The sequence below is a fragment of the Polyergus mexicanus genome, unplaced genomic scaffold (assembly GCF_030449975.1).
Source record: "Polyergus mexicanus isolate NDT 795.1 unplaced genomic scaffold, iyPolMexi1.0 SCAF_11, whole genome shotgun sequence".
Taxonomy (NCBI): Eukaryota; Metazoa; Arthropoda; class Insecta; order Hymenoptera; family Formicidae; genus Polyergus; species Polyergus mexicanus.
In genome coordinates, this window is record NW_027223331.1 from 3,633,440 (window position 1) to 3,657,823 (window position 24,384).

The window sequence follows — 24,384 nt, forward strand, 5'->3', positions numbered from 1 at the left end:
ATACTCTACAATTATTATTATTTGCATTTATTAAGTAAATGGGAAGGGCGGTTTATATGGAGGAATTAATAACATCACATTTTATATTTTGTAAAATTATTAATAAAATATATATCTCTACATCTACACGTACATTTTTTGTAAAAAAAAATTAAAATTGAATTCATTATATAATATTAAAATTATATTCTAATACAATATCTATTTCTATCGTTTTCAAATTTTAAATTTAAATCAAAATTTAATCAAAAATTGATTTTTACCAAGAAAAATATCATTTTCATTAAAATGATGTGTTTGTAACATTTTTCCTGAAATACATATTCAATCATCAATATAATTTATTACCGTCGTAACACTTGAGACTTGATGTAATTTTTTCATTAATATGATTCCGCGTAAAATATACACGTTGGCTCGATTAACCTTCGAGTGCTGTAATTTTCACGCGTCGATCTAATGAGAAACGAGGTTTATTTCGGACACTTCGTAACAGGGCACCGGTTGCACCGGGATAATCTCAGCGGCAACCGTAATTATGGGGCCCCATTTCGAAACGGGCCCCGCTCGTACAGGGTAAGGTCCGACGACGAAGGAGCTTGTTATTGGCAGCGTAAACAACATGATTATCTTCTTCCGCGGTGTGGAACCTGCGAAAAAAAGATTCTATTAATATTTATGACGATCCATGCGTGCGATTCGTTTCGACACCCTACGGAGAGACTAGACTTGCCAAATTATACGACAGAATGAGTTATGGGTATGCGGTTGCAACGTGCAAGCGTTTTCTACGCTTTTATTATCATCGGAACATATCTGCTACACTCATAAATGAGTGATGAAGACGAATGAGAAGTGCATTGATCAATTTGTCTCATATCCGCAAAAACCATTTGTTGAAGAAATCAGTTCATATTAAAAATATTAGTTCGATATTTGGAGATAGCTCAAGATATAAAATAATTGATGGTTCTACAAGACAAGACAAGTATCATATTATTTTGATTACTAATTAATTGAATAATTTTGACCAATAAAAAAATTAATGATTGCCAAAATGTATTAACATCCTATTGCGATATAAAAATATTTATTTTCGATATACAATTTTAATATTGTGCGTAATATTATTCTATAATAATTAATGAAAGCAACATCGAAGTATGGTACGCTCAGTGCAAGGATTTCACGCGAATATATGTGGGTATGAAATTTATTTGGCATGAATGTGTGCAAGCCGCATCATACGATTTCCCGCGGGTCCAACAGCGTTTCTCTTTAATGATATTTAATAATGACACACGTCATCCAGCATCATCGCAAAAATAATGGCATCTTCGCATCGGGGTCAACGGCGTATCGTGCGTTCATTCAGAACATTCTATCGCGAGTAACAAGTATTTTTTATAGCTTTGAGAAATTGTACATATAATCGATTCGGTATGCGACGACGATATTTTATTTCGAGATGTCGTTACAATATTTTTTATATCTGTCATTGCATTTATACGATAAGCAGAATCCAATAATCTATCGAGATGGATAGCCCAAAACTCACTGTTATTGATACAATAGCACATTGTATTTGTTTAAATATTTATCTGTTATAAATTTTAAAACAGCGATGTTTTTACGCAGCAGCTATATTTATCTCTAATACACGTACATGTTGTAATATGCAAACATAAAGCCTCGGATTTATTTCTGTGAATAAATACATTGGAGATGAATTAAACAAAATCTGATTTTCCAAATAATTAGATCGTTGCTAAATTATTATACACGGTATTCGCGCGCTGGATATATCTCCGACAGTCAAAAATTAAGTGTAAATAGCGTGGAAAATCGAGTTTATCATTTTGCAAGGTAATAGCTTGAACTAAGCGCTAGACAAATTGAAGAATGGGCATATTAATTACGTCATACTTTATTAGGATTTATCGCGGATGCTGTCGGCACATTTCCGCGTTACGAGCGCGAAGTTCCGTAAAAATAGAGGGACATTAAAGTCCCTTTAGCGATGAATTCCGAGTTAACATTCTTGAAATGGTCGCTCTAACGAGCACTATGATAATAAAAGTGAAAGGTTTCCGCGAGTCAGTCTCGGTCTTGTCACGTGGATTTTCTTTTCGAGAAAGGGGTTGAAGAAATTGGTAAGAAGGAAGAAAGGAAGAGGAGAAAACGGAAAGAAAGAGAGAGAGAGAAAGAGAAAGAGAGATAGTGACAACGTGATATTCCGGGCGTTTTCTCAACATGTTAATTGTATATTTGAGGTGAGGCGATAAACAAGGCCTCTCGTCGGTAGCTCGTTGCTCTTGCCGTGGAGAGAGTCTTCATTACCAGGTTGTAATATATAACTGCAGCCCCGCAGGGGCATTCCCGATTCGCAGAGCGTGTTACGAAGTGCCGAGTACGTACCGGGTGATCCGTGAAACCGGATTAGACGATCGATCGCCAAACGTGATCATCGTACTTGCGAAAGTTGCGATCGATAATTTTCTCGGCTCGTTCTTTCCTGTTAACTCGCGCGACCATCTGGGCCTCAGATCGAACATTTCTCTCGTTATCGCGACGAACACGAGATAGGTGACGTTACTTTAACTTTGCGAGACGACTTTCGCGAAGTCGCCGCGGCTAATCGTGTCCGGGCATCTCGGTTCTTCATCGTGCCTCGCAGCCTTCTGAATAGGGGCTCGCATGGAAAGAAAGTGAGATCGTATGTGATCTTGGATACATCGGTTTTGAAAGTGGTCCCGCGTATATACAGGGTGTCCCAGGTCCTAGGCTCTCCACGACTTCATCTACGAACTCACTCAATCAATTTGAACAATTTTCTCTTATATCAGAATAGCAATATTTAAATGGTGTAAATAAATAAAAATCTAGAAATTTTATATAAAACAAGGTACAAGGATGAAAAGATTAGTAACGATATCTTCATGTTTTCCGCATATTTAAAATAAACTTTACTTTTATAGATTTTTAATTCAAGAGAGAAATTTGCAAAAATGTTTAATGTTGAGAAAGATAATGCTACATTAAATTTTTTTAGAAAAATTACATTTCAATTTTATAAAAAAAAAAAAAAAAAAAAAAAGTCAGCGCTCAAATTTTGGAATATCTCATATTTAGAAAAAGAGATATATATATTCAAACTTAATTGTACAAAAAAATTACTAATTTTCCAAAATTCAAAAAATTTATACATAAGTATTCCTGGGACAGACCGTATACACGTGTACTGATCAGCTTTCAGGTCTTGAGGTGCGAACCGGTTTTCTCGGCTTGATTTTTGACACGAGCTCCGAGCCTTCTTCAACCCTCTCAGTTTATTCCGACGGGGTTTTTGCGCAACATTTTTGTCTTTCCTTGTCGCTCTTCGTTGGAGCGAGCAAGGCTTTATTCAGGACACGATGTGGTGGATAGCGGCGGCACGCCCTCCCGGTGTCAGATTTTATTTATCTCACGGCGGCTTTTTGTTTCGCGCTAAATACTCCGGCGTTTAAGAAGACGGGCCTCCCCGATTTATGGCCGTCGTTGCTGCCTCGAGTTCAGCTTCTTGCCCTTCTTCGTCTTTCTCGAAGCCGCTCGTCGAGCAATTCACGTAAATTCTTTGGGTATGCTTGTCTCGTGGTTTATCCGTCGCCTCGGCATCTCGCCGAGAAATATGTCGCGATCGTTAACCGTACATATTTAAAAAAAAATAATGTTGGAGTTATACTATAATATAATAAAAATTAAAAGAGAGAAAACGATCTCAAGATAACAATCTCAAAGTTTTTATTCTAATAATGTTTCTTTCCATTCTGTTCCAGATAAACATGGAAGCGGTGACATCAACCGATTACGATTCCACGAATCTTAGCAGAAACTTTAATCAAGTCGGCTTCAACACGTACAATTACTCACAATTCGAGGAGAAGTACAAACCGCGACAGTTGTTCAAGTACGGCGATGAGTATCTCGAGTACGGGCACAAACTCGGTGCCAATGAAAGATACCCGCGATCCAAGTATCAGGACGGCTCGAGGCTCGATCAAAGATATTCACGCAGCCATTCTCAGCCGGAACGGCAACACCATCTGTGCCAGGAGATACGCTCCAAGTCCCAGGATTCACGCGAGCTCACATTCTACCAAATAAATCCGCCTGTTAAAACGGAGAATCTACGGCAACACGACAAGCTGAAGAAGGAACTGACATTCTATGAGATCGACGGACCGCCATCCTGCCAGGAGAAGAGAGAAAAGTCCGAGATATGCAAGGAGCGTGCCGATAAAGGAACCAAGTCTCACGCTGGTGGTCAGGAGAGGTCGCAAGCCGGGAAGCACGGCAGACAGAGTCACCAGGAGCAGCAGAAAACATTGGCGAACGTGTCGGATCACTGTCAGCTGAACCGGTCGCAATCGGATCTCACGGAGTGCCAACTGCCGAATTACTGCGGCCATCGAAATAATCCATATATCGATCCGCCCAAGTATCGACAGTTTGACAGGCCGCCGCGCTATCAAGAGGCCCCGCCGAGAGTAGTGGAACCGCCACCCAAATATCATGCTGATCCGCCTAAGTACATCGAAGTGTCCAGACGACAGGACGACTTTAAGAAGATCCAGGTAAGCCATAAGATATAAAAAAGTCTCGTTTGTGTCGTACCTCTAAAGGTTAGTGCGCGCGGATTATTCCGAGATGTTATAGATCAACGTTATAATCATTAGAGTAACATAGAGGGTATCCGACAATTATATCGCAGAATTTTACGCGATATTTTTAATGTAGAATTATTTTAAAAAATTAATTTTTGAAATTAAATGTCATAAAAAAAACATACATATGTGTGTTCGTATAAAAATAACGATTTATTCCGAAATTTCATATCATTTTATATATTGTATGTATTTGATTAAGAAGAAACTCTCGTCCGCGTTCTTGATCGCCATCTACCATTATTGCTCCATTTTCTCAGCAGCTCACGTGGCGGCGGCTTGATATATACCCGACGCATTAACGGTAGAATGTGCATGAATCGTAGTACTACACGCCGACTATAGTACGTCGCATTATCATTCGACAGGAGGAGAGGGGCAGACGACAAGGTGGTGGTGGCGGCGGGGGTGGCAGCATCAGTGGCGGTGGCAGTGGCGGTAATTCCAGTGGGGGAAGAGGGAACACCGGCACTCATGGCGCCGAGACGCCCTCTAATCTGGCCAGTATCACGCCGACCGCGCGAGAAGCAACACGTGCCCCGATCGCGCGACAACGAATCTTCCACAAAGCGTGCGACGTGCGCAATAACAGTAGCAATAATAACAATAACAATAGCAAGGAGAATTTACTACAGGAGACCGGCGATGATTGCGACGCAACGTTATCCTCGCGTTGTTACATCGAACCGATTACGTTGAAAAATCATCACCACCATCATCATCATCATCAGCAGCAGCAGCAGCAGCAGCAGCAACAGACCCGCGGGATCAACGGTAGCAACATCGCTAGCGGTGTCATCGTCGGTAATGTTTTCGCGGACGGTGGCTGCGACGGTTCGTGCGGCGAGGTAACAACGTGTGACAAGTACAAGGGTACCGGGTCGGAATCGAATCGGAATAGTAGCAGCGACGCGATTCAAGGTCGTCCGAGTGAGAGATCCATGCTGAAGATCGAGAAGCTATCGGGAAAGGTCGCTCTACACAGCGGTAGCTGTGGCGAGACTGCGGCAGTCGGCAAGTGTAGCGCGGAAAGGATGAAGCCGGCCTCGCAGGAGGCCGGCTACAACAAGCACGAGATCAGCAAAGCCAAGAGCCACGATGTCGGGCATGGTTACAAGGTCGAGAATCTGCGTTATTACGGCGAGCTGAAGGGTTACGCCGACTTTAAGGTTTACGGTGCCGTCGATAAGCAGCCGGCGTCCGCGCTGGTATCCGCGCACGAGAAATCGCATCTTCTCCATCCACCCTCCTCGTGCGAAAAGGGTGACAAGTGTCACGGCAAGATGCTGGCCTCGTCCGCGCAAGGTTACGGTCTGGGTAAGATTGCTCAGCAACAGTCGGAGAAGAGTCACCACAGCGGGGATCACTACTACCATAGACCATCGCATTCGAAACCATCGAGCGCGTATCAGGTGTACCAGGAGACCAAGTACTCGTACAACGTGAGCGGAGTGCCCGGGACGCCGGCGCAGGCCAGCGCAGCCGCAGCGTTCTTCGCAAGGTCAGTGCTCACTCAATTTAGCAAATATGATAGCGTGTCGCAATATACTGATGCGAGCTTTTCAGTTACCGCGATGATGCTTTAATTTTTCCGGAGCATCCATCTTTTTTTATTCTATGAAAAAGAAGAAGATTTAAAGAAAAATCACACGAAGAATTGTAAATTACATTTTTTCATAAATATTTATTTTTCTCACCTTTACGATTCTAGGCATTTCGACAATTTCATAAAACCTCGGGCATTAAATAATTTATATTATTCGCATAAGTAATTTTTTTAATTTTCGGCATTTCAATTTTCTTGTCTTTTTGACGATTCGACTGTAAATTATATTTAATGTAATTCAACTAAATTTCAATTTATTACATTGTTCTTTTTCTTTAGATCTTTAAAATGTTAACGATTATACTTTTAAAACACAGAAATGATTTTAAAATTATTTTAAAATTATTCGTAACGAAAGTCTGAAAATTTCATTGAACGTTGCCTGATCAATCGTAATTTTTTTTTTTAATACTTTGAATTTTTTTCGAGACATCAACGTCACAGAATATATCAATGAATAATGGTTAACAAATAAGAAGAAAAAAATTTGATTTAAACAGTTTGAATACTGTGAAAGTTTATTACGGCTATTACACGATTTTTATTTGTTCGGAGAAATTTATATTCTTTTATGTCGCGCGCGAAGCAACCAATTTACAAGATCGTAACCGCGTGTACAGATCTCATATTCCGTTAGCGCGTCTAAATGTAAAAAGTCGAGTGCCGTACATTTTTCATCGTTATCAAGCAGTCCTGCTTCTTGGAGCGTGAATGCAATCGTAGCCACGCTTGCAAAAGCATTATTTATTACGCGAATCGATAGCTTGTTTGCTTCATTCGATATTCAATATCCGCAAACTCTAAATCATTTTAGCCAACTATCTTTAAATTTAACTGCAATTGATAAAAATTGCAAAGCGCTACTAACTAGAGAAATCTAACAAAATACTTTCCCCGTGAAAAGCTTATATATTTTACTCCGCATCAAACAATATAAACCTATTATCTCTCATGTTTCTTACTCATTTCGCGCACCGTTCTCCGTGTTTTAACGGAGGTAATCACACGATTATGCGAACGCAGTTAGCTGTAGAATAACACTCAGCTTCAAATCCTGCCGGGTCGTTTCTTCGTCCCGCGACTAAATGGAAAGTGCGAAAGTCCAATTTTCCCGACCCCCCATTGGTCTTATAAGGCGTATTTTGCATCACATTAACCATTATCACGGAACATGTATACGCGACCATCCTTCCTGGTTAGGTCGGTCTTAAGCTTTGATCTCGGCTCGCATATTTTCGACCTTCTCGTATGAAAAGACACGCAGCTTACGCGCGAGAGCGCTTGCACGAGCGAGCGTAAATCGCATGCGGTTTTATGCGCGAGGAGAAAGCTCTTGTTCTTTCTCTTTGTCTCTCTATCTCTCTCTCTCTCTTTATCTTTATCTATCTAAAGCCGCAACCGTCTTTTCCCCTTAACCTCAGCCCTTTAATAACCTTGCTCATAGCTCGTGGATATTGTAAAGCGCAATGGCATTCTTGGAGCAGCCTGCCCGTACTCCTGTCTCCATCTTGTCTCCTCTTTTTCTTTCTCTTTCCCTCTCGTTCTCATTAGCTCTTTCGTATGTACGTGTAAAGTACGTGAATCATATGAGTTATTAGCGGCGGCTAATTACGAAGTACGTTTAATAACGACGTTATGTACATCGATAATCGAAAGTTTTCTGAACGAGGTGGTGGAGAAAGAACGCTCGGAAGAAGTCTCTCTGGTTAGCGCCAGATTTTGGAACGCATTGGCGAATTATTCAAAGCGAATGGTATATTATTATTATTCGGATATCCGATTATATGTATGCATATAATAAGCCAGGGCTTTCAGCGAGCAAACGCGACCACGGCTTTAGGCTTACGCGAGTTTTAATAATGTTTCGGGCAAAGCAATGATTGGCTCATCGAAACATCCAACGAGGATTTAAGAACGTTTAATATGATACGATATGTATCGAATGTGTAATGTATACCATGTGATGGTTTGCCCTTTTATCTCGATTGAACCATTCGCATTCCCCTCATTAATTTACATTAAATGAATGTTGCATCTATCGCATTTTTTCTTCTTTTGAATACAGCTGATGAAAATTTTCGATATTGAACGTCTATTGAAACATTTTTCATTTGTTATACAAATATTCTTTTCTTTTATATAAAAGCCGGACATGGTTGGCTATTGTTATTGAATGAACGCATGCCAGAACAATATTGCTGAAATAGAATTTCGTGCGTTTGTTTCTTCCTTTTTTTCGAATGACTTATCAATTTTGCGAGAAATTTTTTTATTTTTGCAACAGTTCTAAACAAACGATCGTGAATATTACATATATGTGTGTAGAAAATTGCGATGTACAATCGCACTATTACAAGTCAGTTAGTTAACTCGTCATTAACGTATAATAGGATGTAGCGGGCGTTTGAGCGATCGTGCCTTGTGTTCCAATGATTTCAATGCACTCTTGTCAGTATAGTGACGCCTGTTCTCCAGGAACAGTCTCTTCTCAATACCTTTTTCCTTTTACTCCTTAACAATTCCTTAGAAAAGACAGTTACAGTCTCGTAGCAAGTTGTCGTGCGACAAGAATTGAAATTAATCCAATGTTCCACGAGTACATTGTTCGCGATATTCCATTATTAATTTTTTATAATATTAATTAAATTTCAAAATTAGCTGTCTTTATCGTATCTGTTATTGAAGTCTAATATTTATATTCTATCATTATTTTTTGTGCCAATATTATTTTGTATTTCTGAATATATTAAAATTTAACTGAATTTTAGTAAAAATATAAACTTACCTAACATTCATAGGACAACATTACAATTTATAAGCAATGCATATTTTTCTTCACAAGATACTCTTTCACAAATATTAATATGTCGAGAAAAATAACTACTAAACTTTGAACAATAGAGAAAGTTACAAACAGTTTAAAATTAATAGTTTCGAATTTAAAATTAATAATTTTTTTTATAGCGTTACGTCGCGTTTATCATAATTGAAAATATTGCAGAGATGTCTCTATGCGTATCGTTTTCGAATTCCTCCACTAACATTTTTAAGATTCCTTTTGACATACATCGATATCAACATGAAAATGAGTTTGAGAATGTTTCGGACGTTTTCCTACCGAACATTGGCAAACTTTTCGCCGAGCTTGTTGGTTTATTTCGCGTTTCTTATTCGATTCCTCAGGAATAGTCAACCGCTTCGTTTTAATCGTTTTCGTGACGCTCCGGATGTAAATCGGTATCGCAAACACGATGCGAAGTTGCCGGGAGTGGCTGCGCTTCTTTTTCCAAATTTTCTCGCAATCGAACTCCGATGGAGGTCTCGATTTCCCGATGGACTCCGCCGTTGCGCCTCTCGTAAAGTTGAGATTTCAAAACTTTCACATTGGAGTTGCCAGTCTATACGCAGCCCGAACACACGGCAAATAAAATTGACCTAGGATGCACATCCCCGATGCCGACGGGACGGGTTAAGGGGAGGGAAGTGGAGAAGTGCAGAGAGGATAAAATGAAGGCGGTGGGCCAAGTCCGCCCGTATTGTTGGACGTCGTGATTTTATTGCCTCTTTATATTGCCTCCGCGATACTCTCTTTCTCTCTCTCCCTCATTCCTTCTCTCGTTCTTTCTTTCTCTCTTGTACTATTCTCATTTTCCTCTCTTCGTCTCACGCCCCGCGTCCGTCGCTGTCCCTCACTTCCGACCTCTGGCTCCGGGGTCGCGAGAGCGATTTTTACGAAGCAGCTCGTCTCGCGTCTCCTGAGAAGCAACCCGGCCTGCCTGCCGCCATTCTTGAAAATTGCAATCTCGAGGATCGCGATAGTTGGGATCACTTTTAATCGAAAAAAGGAAAATAATATCGGGCAAGAAGGCGAAAATCCTAAGGATTCCGTAAGGAACCTCCGTGCGATGATCGTTGGAGGCGACTGGGCGACTGGTGTATCGCGTTTTCTATCGCTATTTGTAAACGTATTTCGCTTCTCTTTAGCGCGACTCTCGAGTCGAAAAATTATTGTAAGAATATATAAATGCATAACTGGATGACCAACCGGGATTCTACTCGCATGAGATAACATTGAAAGGACAGAATATGATCGTCATTATATAGAATTACAGAAAAGGAAGAAAGTATCTTCGGATTTTTCATCGAACGCGCGCGCTTTATCCTATACATATTTATAGCATACAGGATTTTGTCTTCGTTGTTGAAGCTTGGCGTGGGCAACGCGATAGCACGCTGAGATTCTATTAGACATACTCGGATAACCCTTAATTAGGCAGATGGGATGCGAGGAACGAAACGTAAATAAACGCCTGCACACACATTATTTGTGGAAACGTATCCTATTTAATTTGAAAGCCGAGGAAAGTCTTTATCTCGTTATGTACATGCAAGTGGTATATCGTGTCTGATGCGAGCGGCAATAATTATTGGTGCGAACATAAGAAACTGCATGCTGCGAAAAATTATTCGCGATGGGATGCAAACTCATCGATACAAAATTTACATCAAAACACATTCTGAGTATCAAATTACATCATGAAACAAAATTAATAACCTTTGCATGTATTTGAGGAACTTTCAATTCTCCTATCTATTATATCTCGCTTTTTTCGATTCTTTCAAGAGATTATTGTTAATTGTTTTTGTTTTAAAAATAATTGTTTTAGCTATAGAAATAATTTCTAAATACTTAAACATGTAAAATGTAAAATGTCTCAAATTCTCCATATGCTTCTAACTTCTATATAAATCACTAGAAGAATTATTACCCGATTGGTATAATCTCGCATGTTTTTAAATTATTCTCTTGACTGTATTTGCTCGTCATTCGATAAGCAGCCGGAATCTGCGGGATGACCCGTTACTAACCGACAACGAGCCTGCCGACGATCCCGGGTACATCCTGTGGGTCACCGGTGATACCCCGGACTCTTCGTTCAACAGGTAGCGTTCTCTCGTATAGCCCGAGTTCACCGACACGACCCAGCCCTCTCCATTATATTCATATCATGTAAATGCGCCCTACCGTGCTTCGGCCAACTCCTATTTTCTACCCCTGTGCCAAGCCAGACGTAAAGCTGTACCAGTAGAGAGAAACGGGAGAAGGAAAAGAGAGAGAAAGAGACAAAGACAGCAAGTTCGAAAGAGAGTAAGTGAAACGCCATCTCTGTTTTACATTTATTTTAATGGGATAATACTAGTTGTTATGGCACCTGTGGACGTGGCCTCGTTTACCATATAATAATTTCTCTCCTATATATCTCCGCTTCGATTCGATTATTTCTATCGACAGAGATTTGTTATTTCGCTTCTCCTTTTTCTTACATGTTCTCTCTTTGAAGATCCTCGCTTCGTAATTGAAAAGGCGAGCGAATAGTATGTTACGCTAATGATTTCTGTTCTTACACACACACACACATGTTCTTACATTTATAGCTTATCAGATCTAAAAAGTAATCGATAGTTACACTATGATGAGGGAACTAATTTTTTGACTGATTTAATTTTAGCATAAAGCCAATTAAAATTTCTTAAGAATGTGTTGTGTATTTTTTATACATTAATCGATTATTGTAAATTATTTATATAGAAGAATTTTGCGGATCTTTAAGTATAAAAATATTCTTTCTTTTCTTTCACTTTTAATATGAATTTCAGCTTTAAATATATTTTCTCTTTTCCCCGTTAGCTCCTTTATATCCTTCTTTATATTTTTATTAACGCTACCTGCACTTATCATGTATTATCTCTCTCCATCTTTTCCACATGCGGTGTTTTAAGAGGATTTTAATTTTAATTTGCGAAAAAGAAAGAAAATATATATATATATATATATATATATATATATATATATATATTGTATATAAAGAGAAAGAGAGAGAAAGGGGGATATCCTCATGTCTCTTTGAGCTTTCTATCTTTCTTTTATTTCTCTTTTATTATGAATGAAGGAAAGTGTAGAGAGAAGTTGAAATGTTTTATATATATCTTCTACTCCACCTTTTCTCTATTCTTTTTCTTTCATCTGCTTCGTCTTTCATTTGTACATCGATAAACGATCTACCAACTTGTCACGCGCACCTTGTCGGTATCGGCTTCATCATGTGTGTGTCACGTATTCAGTCAGATCCTCATTTATACCACTCCTTCTAATACCCCTTATCGTGCATTAATTTAATAGTCGCGCCGATTATTAAGCATTAAATGATACAAGTCTATTATCATTTATTATTCGCTGTCAAAATGGGGGAAAGCATAACGAGAATCAATTCACCAATTTATGTGGTTGATAAACGGAAATTCGTTTATTAAAAAATTTCGGCACTCCTAAATCGGTTTCAAAAATGTCCGGAATTATGTGACTTTTTGACAAATCTCAGTCGACACACATTTCGCATCAGGTAGAATCTGCAAGCTGAAACAGTTTATTTTGAAAAGATGAGCTCATATTTTTCACATTGCTTCTCACATTGCTTGCTTTGTTGAAAATGAATCAACTTATTTTTGATCGCAATGATTTATCTTGCATATAGTAATCAATAGTGAGTAATTGATCGATTAAAAAAATCGAGGAGAGCTGGATAGCTTTAATTTAATATCGGGAATAAAACGGTTTCAGATCCATGATGGGAGAAGTTGAAATTCAAGAAGCATTTAATTTTTAATTTATAATCTATTTTGCTCATTGATTACTTTCTTAGATATTAAATTAATAGTTCTGAATTTCTTTTTTTTTATTATGATCTAAATAGAGTATCAATTCAATTTATATGATCAAAAAATTTTTAAACGTAAATAAGAAATATTTTAAAAGAAATACGAGCATCGATGTAATTTCTAATCAAAATTTAACATACCTGAGTCATTAAATTCTCCACGTCGTCAGAATTAATTATTACTATTATTAATGAATGCTATTCTGTAAGTTCCCGTCATTTAAAAAAAAAATATTTTTGTTATCTTTCTCTTTTCATTGTAAAATAAAGGCATTAATGCCAAGTGTTTAAACAGCTACGTGCACGAGTCCACGAAGATGTCGTCGACTCTTTTTCGGTGCTTCGATTGAGACCTCGATTTCGCCAATTAGAGCCTGAAATGCCTGCATTATGTCGATTAACCAGCGGCATCTTAACGAGTTTCATGGCTGATTATTAAAAGCCGATAGCTCGTGAAGACCGGTCCACATGTACCAAGCGCGTTCGTGTGGGAAGCCGCAGTTTGTAATTACCCTACCGGACGTGCGCGTATACGTGAACCAATGTACAGGCAATTATGTCACACTTCGGTCCCGATATTACTTTTCAATTTGATATCGCCGATGCCGATGGACGTGCTCGGCCACTTTGACCGCTCCGACCGTATATCGAGCCTTTTTTTTTTCCTAGTGTGTTCCAATTAACGTGTATCTGCGTACGCGCGCGGACAACCATGATTAGCCGATTAAAGCGTCGTGTTGCGGATATTGAAGTCGCACTTTGGACGACGGACGTGAAAAAAAACAGCGCATCAGCCGCGCGTTTATATGCCTTATTACTTTGTAAAGAGCAGCGTATTTCGATTTATAAAAAAATAATCAAGAGTTTCAGAAAGTAACAGAACTTTTATAACGATTTTAGAACAGATCCAATCTACTCGAATAAGTTCTGTTTCGACGTGCAACTTGTAGTGTATAGAATTCTTCGAGAGATTTAATTTTTTCTGATGATAATGTTTTTCCTCCATTTAAATTCTTTTCACGTATACAAAGTAATATGTGCGTACGTTCTATCAAGCGACCTGACGCAATTCAAATGGCTTTACGTGCCATTGTATCAGGAGATTTTCGTACCCGCGCTGGTGAAATCTCGTACCTGTCCGAATATCGGGAGCGCGTGAACGTCATTAGTTATCCAGCATTATGGTCGAGGAACGATTCAAATCAATTTGGAGGTTCGTAACCCCGACTACAGGGGGTCCATGGCCGCTTCATATATCACCGTGGCCAGTGGTCGAAAGGCGGTGGGCAAACGGTACATATATATATATATATAGGGAGGAATTCTCTCTCAGATTTCGATCGTAAAAACAGAAGAGATCACGCGCGACCAGATCTTTTTATCGACTCAATTAGACCGCACGCGATTTTATATCGTCGAATATGTCAAGAGGTACCCGCGTTTTATATTGGTCCTTTCGGCATCAGTCTTATATCAAGTGTGGTATATATATATATATATATATATATATCGTGTCATACAAATAATATAATATATCGTGTTGTGTCGTACACTTCGAAAATCGGAGATCTTCGAAGATCAGAGGGATGATGGTGTGATGCCGGAATATTAGGCAATTTTTCGTACGAATAGCTTTGCAAGTATGCATATCTTACACTCGATTTTTGATTTGTTATACCATTCAAAAAAATCATAAATCAGTCGAACACGTGGTGGAATAAAGATTGGCATAATCTTTAGCTCTGGCTAGTTTGATAATTTTCACGTAACAATTTTTTTAAATTTTTACGTTACTATAATAACAGCAATGAAACTAACTGAATTTATTTGAGATTATAAAACATAAAGTGCAAAAAGATAATTGTTTTATCTATTTATATATATTTATTTCTTTCAACAAAAGCAACAATAACAATAATTCTCAACCCATACTTTGCTGCATTTTTTTACGCTTTGATTATAATTTATGTCAAATTCTCATCCTCCTACATTCGAATGAAATTTTCTTTTGTAATGAGATCTCTTTGAAAAATATAAAATCTAGGAATAAATTCGATCTCTTTTATGCTTTATGATTTTTTGATTCGGCATTTCTCTCGTTTAATTTAATTCCGCTATTAAAACTGCCGTCGTGATGAGAGCCCGCGAATGACCATTTCATATTCTTTTCTCTCGCCGGCATTTTGTCACGCGAGCAACAATCCAATCGATAAACAAATACAAACGAGCGCGGAACGCCAGCGGGTGGTCGTCAACGAAACGCACCAGCGGACTGTGGAATAAAAAATATATATTACCTTTTATGTACGCGAGAGTCGTTGCGCGTAGAACTTTTAATTTGCAAAAAGCGTAGTGCCGAACCACAGTCTCGATGACTCATATTCCTAGACAAATGTGTCTGCCAGCACTTCGACGAGTTGTGTATGTTGCAATTTGTACTATTATTTATTTGCTTTATCAAAGTAATTTGCAAACAGCTTCTTGCTTCTCTTTTTTCTCATCTCTGTTACTACATATTTTACAATAAGTTTTTAAGAATAGAGCGATTACGTTCGGGTTCATAAAACTCGATTTTGTATCTTGACGAAAAGATTTTTCAAGGCAACATAGGTCACTGAAATTTAAATAAAACTTGATATTTTTCGCGACGTTAACTAATTTTTTGAAATATCGATCAATTCGGCGGAATAAAAGCAAACATTTCCCGCTGGCACAGCCTCAATATTTAATTGGTCGGCATCTACCACATGTTGGGAATGAAACGTTCGTATCTGTTTGTGAACAGGCTTGCAAAAGAAGTCTCATAAAATACCGGGCAATGCCATTAATAACACGAGACGAGAAATGCTTTGTGGCCGCGAACATGCAGTCGATTTCGACGATTCGCCGGATCGAGCGTTTATATTTTATGCATTTGTGTCCTTTTACATACGCATTTACGCTGAATATTTTATAACACACAAAAAAAAATCGAGTTTTACCTATAGTATGATCGCGATGAGATATCCAATTTCAAAAATTTTCAGGGAGATTCAATCGCGTAATACAACCAATTGTTAAATTGCGCAAATTTGCGAAATTCTCGTTTTTCAAATACACATAGGTATAAATATTTGTTTTTTACAGAGAAGTAAAATATAAATTATAAATAAAATATAAATTCATACGAAGTATATATATTAGATTATTTAGAAGGTTTTTTTTTACTACTCTTTCTTTTTATAATACACATTAAATATATGTGAAATAAAAAAATATAAACAACTGGAGAACTGTCCGAATTAGCCAATATTTTTCTCTACAGAACGATATAATTATAATGCATTATAAAGCAATTATCCTCGTAATTCTTAATGTCACCTGTATCGTGCTTTTGGCTGAGCAGACTTTAGATTCAATTATAGATGCCGACAAGTAAAAGTCGCTCGACGAATCATAATTTTTCTATTCCTTAGAATTCTTTTCTCGCGATTTTATGGTGACACATATGTTCCGTTATTTGTCGCGCTGCTTTTTTATTATGTACATATAATGGTTTTCCGACAGTCTTTCGGTTCTCAGGTAGATTATCATTTTGGAGATTTAATTATAGATCCTAGGCTTTTTATATGAGACGGGAATGAAGTAGAACATATCAGTGCATTGATCACTGCCTACGTATTTCAATTTTTATAAATTCTATATATACAATATATTACGGACAGAGTTAATGCACATGCCCCATGGTATCATATATTTTTTTGTACGTTAAATAATATATAAACATTTTATCGAAACATGATAACATCTAATGTTGCAAGGGTTATTTATCTTGCTAAAGTTTCAAGTCAACAAAAAGATTTAATAAATATATAATTATATAATTTTCATATTTTTCCTCGTTCAAATATAATTTCTAATAAAATAAAACTCAATGTATCAAATATGAAATTTTATCGGTATTGGTATTTATCGATGATTATATCTTTAAATGACGGTATGAATACGGAGGTTAATTTTAACGACCTCCGACAAATATCGTACAAATTATCGGCGCAAACTACGTAAACAATCACTTTCTTTATCGAAAATAATTAGCGGAATAATTAATCACAGTTAATTAAGCATGAATCGTGTGTATTTTTCCTCACGCTCCACCGATCATCATTACGAATTACTCTCGCCCCTAAAAATAAATACGTACATATTTCCGTAACGATAACGTACTCGGTAACAATGATTTTTTTTCATCGCTTTAGGACACGGTCTCGCCGTTTTCGCTTCGAACATAGAATCGTCTAACGGGTGACGACAAAATGCGCCGTACACGCGCTAGCAATCGTTGCGACAAAATAACGAACAGCTCAATTAAGGTATGTCGTAAAATGCAAATGTCTGCGCGTGCCGCCTTCAAACGTGCTAGGCAAGCTTTTCTTGCACATATACGCGCTTGTGTGTGTGGCTAGTACCTTGCTTACGTGCACGCGGATACGAGTAGTAAACATAAGTAGAAAAGTTATCCGTCCGGAACCGAACGGACGTAATAACTTTAATTGTTAATTAACGCTAGCTTTGCGTCTCAGCCACGCCGTAGAACTTTATACTCTTGGAATATTGTCCTCGACTCGCCCTTTGTTCCTTGTCTTCAGGACTCTGCGAGATTCGAATGCTCTCTTCTAAGCTCCTTCCTGTGTGTCGGTCGCGAGATAATTAATATCGTTGAATTTAATTACACCGACCTCACGATGCGTTTAATGTGGATGTTGGCGTTTTTAATTAGTGCAACTCCACTCGGCGTTATGAACGCGGATATCATGCGTTTTTGATATATTTAAATTCGTCCCGCATCTCAGGTGAATCTATATTCTACGTTTTTTTTTTTTTTTTTTTTTCGTATCACGCGCATCGGTATTCGAGATAGATTTTTGATTGAAACTGTGCGGGAAAATTTTGTTTTGCCTCTTCATTAAATATCCTGTTTAAAAAGGACTTCTTCTTAAGGAAAGAGGAGCTAAGTATATAGTAAGCAGCTTTTTACTTGTTGTCATGCTCTTACGAAGCAACCATTTTTTGCTATTTCTTTTCGAGATTATAAGAGCGCGCTTAATATTACCGTCTTCTTTCAAGCAAAGCAGCCTGTTGTCGCTTAATAATAATAAGAGAGAGGAGCTTCTTAATCTTTATTGTTGACAGAATATTTTTTTTTCTCTATGAAGTTGAAGTATTATATTATAAAATGTAGTTTATTAATGAAACAAGAGAGCTGCATCTTTTTATCGCGTAATATATTAATATCTTTGCGTTACGTATAACAATACGAGTCGATAATAACATGCAATAAATTAGTAACAATATCTTTCTTTTGTTGCGATTTGCTTTTATGAACGAGTATCGATTCGTAATCTATCGCGCGTATTGACGTATCGCACTATAAGCTCGAATGTAAGAAGCTATCGCATAAATAGAATTTGTCAAATGGACCGACGTAAAAAGAGTCGATCTTGCAGGATCGACCTCCTGCAACAGCGTCTCTTTGTGCAAACTCAATAGTCCATTCGTCATCTTGGCTACTCGATCAACGCCTAGTTCGCACCATTTTTATAAAGGAGACGGCGAAGAGAATGTGTCGCTCGGTCAGACTTTCGACAGTGTCAATTTATCATTTGATAATAATATGCTACATAATACGCAGAAAAGAATAGGATGAAGTACATTACATTCCATTAGAATTTTGATAATTCTCTTTAATTTTTGCACTCTTTTTCTTTGTTCGATACGAAAATTTAGCAAATTGAAAAAAGATTTGTTAAGTATAATATTATTTTTTAATATAATATCGTAAAAAATATCAGGATATATTAGGATAATATTAATACTTTATCAAAATATATCAAGATATTATTAATACTTGCAATTAATATTGTTATTATACGATTTTTATATTGATTTGTATACACTAATTTTAATTAAAGCTTGACATTAGCTGTTTCCAAAATGCTTCAATTCCAACTTAATTCTACTGCAAAACAAAACTCACATTTTTCCTTTGTATGAATATCTTTTTGCTCATATTCTGAGAAAGTACGTGATTTTTTTCTCCGTGTCTTTCGTGACTTTAACGATGGTATGAGATAGAAATCGCTAAGAAACGCGTGCTCGTAGCAAAAGACAAACTATCTCCTTCAGCGATTCTCGTCACATTCGAAGCTCCTTCTCAACTCACTTCGCTCTCGGAATTGCTTTTATTTGGGTCGTAGCGAACGTTTGAATGGCACATTTTAGATGTGCGAATTTATGTCTTTACGATAGTTCAAAGTCGTCAGTCTGAATACCTATATCAAGAATATGACAACTATAAAATGAGATCTTACATTAAATTAAATTAATTTTATTTCTTTAGCTCTTATAAATTTATCTTCATATCATAAAGATCATGTAAACTTATATTTGTAAGGATTTATACAAGCTAGACTATTCAACGATACGACAAAAATTATTATTATAATGATCGGATAGGACGATTTATACCGAATGTGTGTGCAAAGAAATATCAGAAACTATATGATAAGAATAATATCGAACGGCCTGCCGGGCGTATTAAGATCGCATTTGATGTCGGATTGCTATATCCTGATGGATCGCTTGTCGATTACGTGGTCTAATCCGGGCTCACATGACTACGACACAATCCGGGTTTCCTGCGGGGAAATAATTTGTCATTCCGATCTCGTTCGTGATCCCCCATCTCTAAGATTCGGGCGATCGGCTCGCCGTATCGTAAACATTCGCTTTTCGTGCCTCGCGATACGGCGATACATCTTCCTCACGGCTGCGCCATCGTGCCCGTCACTGCATTATGCCGGGGGTATCTCGTAAACAAAATGGATATGAAAAAACAAATACCGAATAAAAATCGCACGACACAATACGTCGTGCATGGATGATTGATCGCGCGGCCCCTTTCAGGCCGCTTTCTTAGGAACTTGGCATCCAATATCGCGTTCAGACTCATTTTCAACATATTAAAGGAACTTTTATCGTGATATTATAGGTATATTATGAATTTAATCGAATCTGTTCTTTGTGATAAATTAATAAATAAATATTATATAATCAACTCTGCCATATGATTTTTTTACATTTTCTGAATTAATAAAGTAGCTTGAAGATGAAAAATTCATTATTGTCGTATGCTCATAGATAAAAAGATAAAAGACAGACAGTCGTAACATAGAATTATTGGATAATTATTAGAATTATTGGATAAATTTTAGATGAATAAATGCTGTCATATTTTCGTATATTTATTCTGAGGTAATGATTTTCATACACTATTAACGCACGTGCTTGCGTTTCGTTCTCGTTTCGATGCGTCTCGTGCATCGAAATGTCGAGATAATATTCTTGATACGACGAGTATTATATACGCGGACAGCCACGAAAGAAAGCCGGTCGTTTCCGAATGCAGAATGCGACTGCCGCACGTGTATCGACTCAGATCTCGTACGGCTACCCGGAAGGATAAGTCGCCCTTTGAAGGGGCTTCCACTCAGAGAGAGAGAGAGAGAGAAAGAGAGGATCGTGTCCCTTCCCTTCGCCGATAATCTTGAAAGTTGCGCGCAAGAGGAACGCAAGGGCAGTCAGCTTGGACTGACGTGTGATTAAGTTTAATCTTTTTAGAACAGATGTCGAATATCAACTTCCTCGCGTAAGTTCACTCCCTTCGCTCGCGGACATATCCAGAATTGCGAAGTTTACTTTCGTTCTGTTAAAACAGCTATATGAGAGAAAAGTTTCACTTATTTTTCTGGCTTTTGCCAAGCTAAGTTTTTTCACATAATACGAAGAGCTCGAAGCTGTTCTAGTAAAATATACGCACAGTTTTATTACTAGATGATTTGCATTGAATTAAATTCATAAATATAAATGTATTTATAGAGGATACTTCTTAGCGAGAAATAATTTTCATCACTATTATTTTTAAATTATTACTGTAACGTTATTATATTCACATTATATATCATAATGTAAGAAATATGTATATCTTATGAAATATGATATCTTAAACGATTTGGCGATAATCTCATTCATTAATAGAACAATTATAGCAACGAAGATGCATTCTCTTAATCGTCGCATCGAGGAGTACGTGCTTTAGATGAAGAGGCAGAGAATGACGTAAATGTGCTCTCCTCGATCAGGATTAGAAATCGAGTATTCTTATGCGCGCACGTATCTTCCCTCGAGCGCTATTAAAGTCGACGATCTGCCAATTAGACATCTCGTGTGTATCAGTAGCACGAGGCAGCGTACGTGCCGCCGCCGTTACCACTATTATCGCTGCTATTATGTGCCGCTACCACTATTACTATGCTCGTTATTTCGATAGTCACGCGAGAGTGCCTCTTCTCTTCGTCTCATTCAAGTACCCGCATCCACTTCACGTTGAGCGCGCGTTGTCCGCGCATCGAGGAAAGACGCATCGCTTGCAATCCAATGGTCTACGTACGTGTACTGACGGTTCCCATTAGAAAAAAATATTAATATCTTTAGAAAATTAAAATCGTATCTTTTTTCTTTTTTCTATTGGTATAATACACACATAATACATAATACATATACATACATATAAATATATAAAAGTTTGGTGTTTCGAAAGAGATTTTAATAATATGAAGGATAGTGAAAAATATATTAGAGAGATTAATGTTTTTATAGGACAATTTAGTTTAATGGAATCGGGCATAAGTAGATCTAACAATAAGATCAGTCCACATTTAGGTTAATGGACTTTAAATTAATGTAATTTAGTTTTGCCCCTAATAATCCTCCATAAAATTTTCATTACTTTTTTTTTTAGAATTACGATAGTAATTGAGTCACAACATTTACGTATGCCCTACTTTTGTTAACTTTTTAATCATAATTTCCATTTCCATTCTTATATATGCCACTAGAATCATTATATGATTTTTAGAGCTTTGCAAATTGAAAAAATTTGTTCCAATTATTTCACCCTTAGAAAAAAAAAATGGCATTTAAAAATGTTTCTTTTTTCACATCCAGAAAATATATTGCTAAATATTTCACAATTCCAATAAGATTTCGAATAAAATATGGCGTTTTTACCATTCGTATAACATGCAAATATCACGTCTCGGATAAAAATGACATCGTAAGCTGATTAACGATGGACAAAGAACAAGAATCGACCGTAACGAGAAAGAGAGCGTATGATATTATATGCGCGGACGAAAATCCATGAAAGAATAAAGATACAATGTCTCAGAATAAATTTAGGGCGAAATTCGCTCTAATATACTGGTGAGATAGAATAAATAGTGTTTTCCGAGAATTCCATTGGACAGTTACACGTATCCAAAGTCACATAGGCGGGGATAAATCCATTTTCTGTGACGTGGAATACAATATATGTAAGCGCTCTCTGACTTCATCAGAGCTCATCCCCTCGAACTGAGTTTTTGCCGTTCTTTGCTCTCGCTCTTGCCAACCCTCCGATTATTCGCGTCGGAATTTTCGGCTCTAGTTAGAAAAGTCATATAGAATAATACATCATATTTTATGGTATTGATATTTTATTGATATCTATCATATATGTATCTAGATAGCGCGAAATTTCTTTACTATGCAAGAAATGAATTAACTATATGGTAGTTAAGATTTTTTTCTCTTACTTAAGATTAAATCGATCTTATTCTACAGCAATTTTTGCTTAGTTACATCATAATTTCTCATCGATACTTTCACTATAATGTCGTATAAATTTGTGCAAATTTTATGTAATTTACGACGCGTTACATAAGAAAATTGGTTTCTTCGCAGATGAAAAATAATTCGAGTTGAGTGTGAAAGTGACGTGCTATACTTAAATCATTTCTCTTTATCTTCGCATTCGTTATGGAAATGATACGTTTCTTTCATATCGCGACAAAAGCGGAACGAGTTGCCGGTGCACCTGGCTTTATTCTGTTTCGCCATATCGGAAGTTAGATATGCGCATATGCGATATGCTCGAGGAAGTCGATGATTCTGCTAGTAGAAGCTGTACCGGTAAACATGAAGTAATAAAGTTTCGACTCAACTCTTGGACAAGGCAGGCGGGGTGTAGGTGTGCGATACTCCACGACGCCTGTTTATAATCGAAGAGCGAAATAAGTGAATAAAAATGGCGTCTTCAGTTATATTCCATTACTTCGGACGCCGATAAAATTGCATAAAGATTTACGGAAATCATAAACGACTTCTCAGCACAGTTTCATGCAAATATTTCACATGTTAATAAACAGCAGAATATATCACGATGAAATATAATTCCGTTAGAATTTCATTAAGTATCATCTATACAGTTTAATAATAGGCGTGTTGTATCGATATTTCGTGTAGCAATAAATATAACAATCGAAATATATCGACATATTTGAACAAATTAGGAAAAATACATTCGCTTTGCAAATATAACAAATTTTAGATCTGAAATTTTTATCTAAATACGCGTGGAATACAATAATATTTGTGGTTGTGTGCAAATAAATTTTATATTCTCGATAAAACTAGTGACGCAAAAAATTATGTATAAAGATCATAATTTTATTTATTACGTGCAAAAGTAGCGATCGCGGAGAAAGGGGGAAAAAAAAAAGGAGAGAGGCGGAACGAGGAGACACCGATATTTTTTGAACGAACTCACGCTGTCGTGGCATGACGTTATCGCTTCATCGTGTAATATTGTAATTATATTGCTGCACGTCACGAAAGGCTCGGCGAGTTACCGAAAAAAAATGTGATGCCACGATTCATTCTGTGGTGAATGACAGTTACGTTATCCCAATTGTGGTCTCACATTTTAAGATTTCAAGTACGTGCGTGACTTATTCCCTTCCTCATAAACCGATGTTACTCGAGCTTACTCCACTCACATTTACGGGATTTTGCATAATTAACACGATTCAGTTAATTATATAACATCCTTCAAAGAGAAACGCACGGTAGGTTTATGCTTTATAGAATCTATTTTTTTGCAACAATTTTTTAATTCGAAATTTAATTAAATTAATGTACGTTGAGAAAGATGTTTGCAAGTATGCATAATAATTAAGAAATTATAAAATTATAATTATTTCTTATTTTTGCAATCACATTTTTAAAACTTTACATAACACATCTTTTTTTCTCACAAGAATATATTTTTAAAACAAAATAAAAAAGTATTTTCTAGCTATTTTTCTCTTATATGATAATCAGTTTCAAAATCTAGTTTAGTTTCGGCTCGTTTACGTAAGTATGCACACATAAATCTAATATACACGTCACTAGAGCGATGCAGCGGAAACCGCGCGCTCTTCGTATGCAATAGGGAACG

General features: G+C 37.1%; 1 protein-coding gene and 1 long non-coding RNA gene across 5 annotated transcripts in view; one reads left to right on the plus strand and one right to left on the minus strand.

Moving 5' to 3' along the window:
* Positions 1-24,384, plus strand: part of LOC138937728 (kinesin-like protein KIF26A) — a 317,690-nt gene that overhangs the window by 107,502 nt on the left and 185,804 nt on the right. For all 4 annotated transcript variants that reach the window (XR_011447562.1, XM_070304263.1, XM_070304264.1 and 1 more), the window contains exons 5-6: positions 3,816-4,613; positions 5,072-6,204. Coding sequence is in view for 3 of the 4 variants with exons in the window: in XM_070304263.1 (XP_070160364.1) it covers positions 3,816-4,613; positions 5,072-6,204 (1,931 nt within the window). In the remaining variant the exon portion in view is untranslated. The remainder of the gene's footprint in view (positions 1-3,815; positions 4,614-5,071; positions 6,205-24,384) is intronic.
* LOC138937734 (uncharacterized) overlaps positions 317-24,384 on the minus strand; it is a 272,331-nt gene continuing 248,263 nt past the window's right edge. Inside the window, exon 5 of the long non-coding RNA XR_011447564.1 lies at positions 317-650. This is a non-coding gene — a long non-coding RNA (uncharacterized lncRNA). The remainder of the gene's footprint in view (positions 651-24,384) is intronic.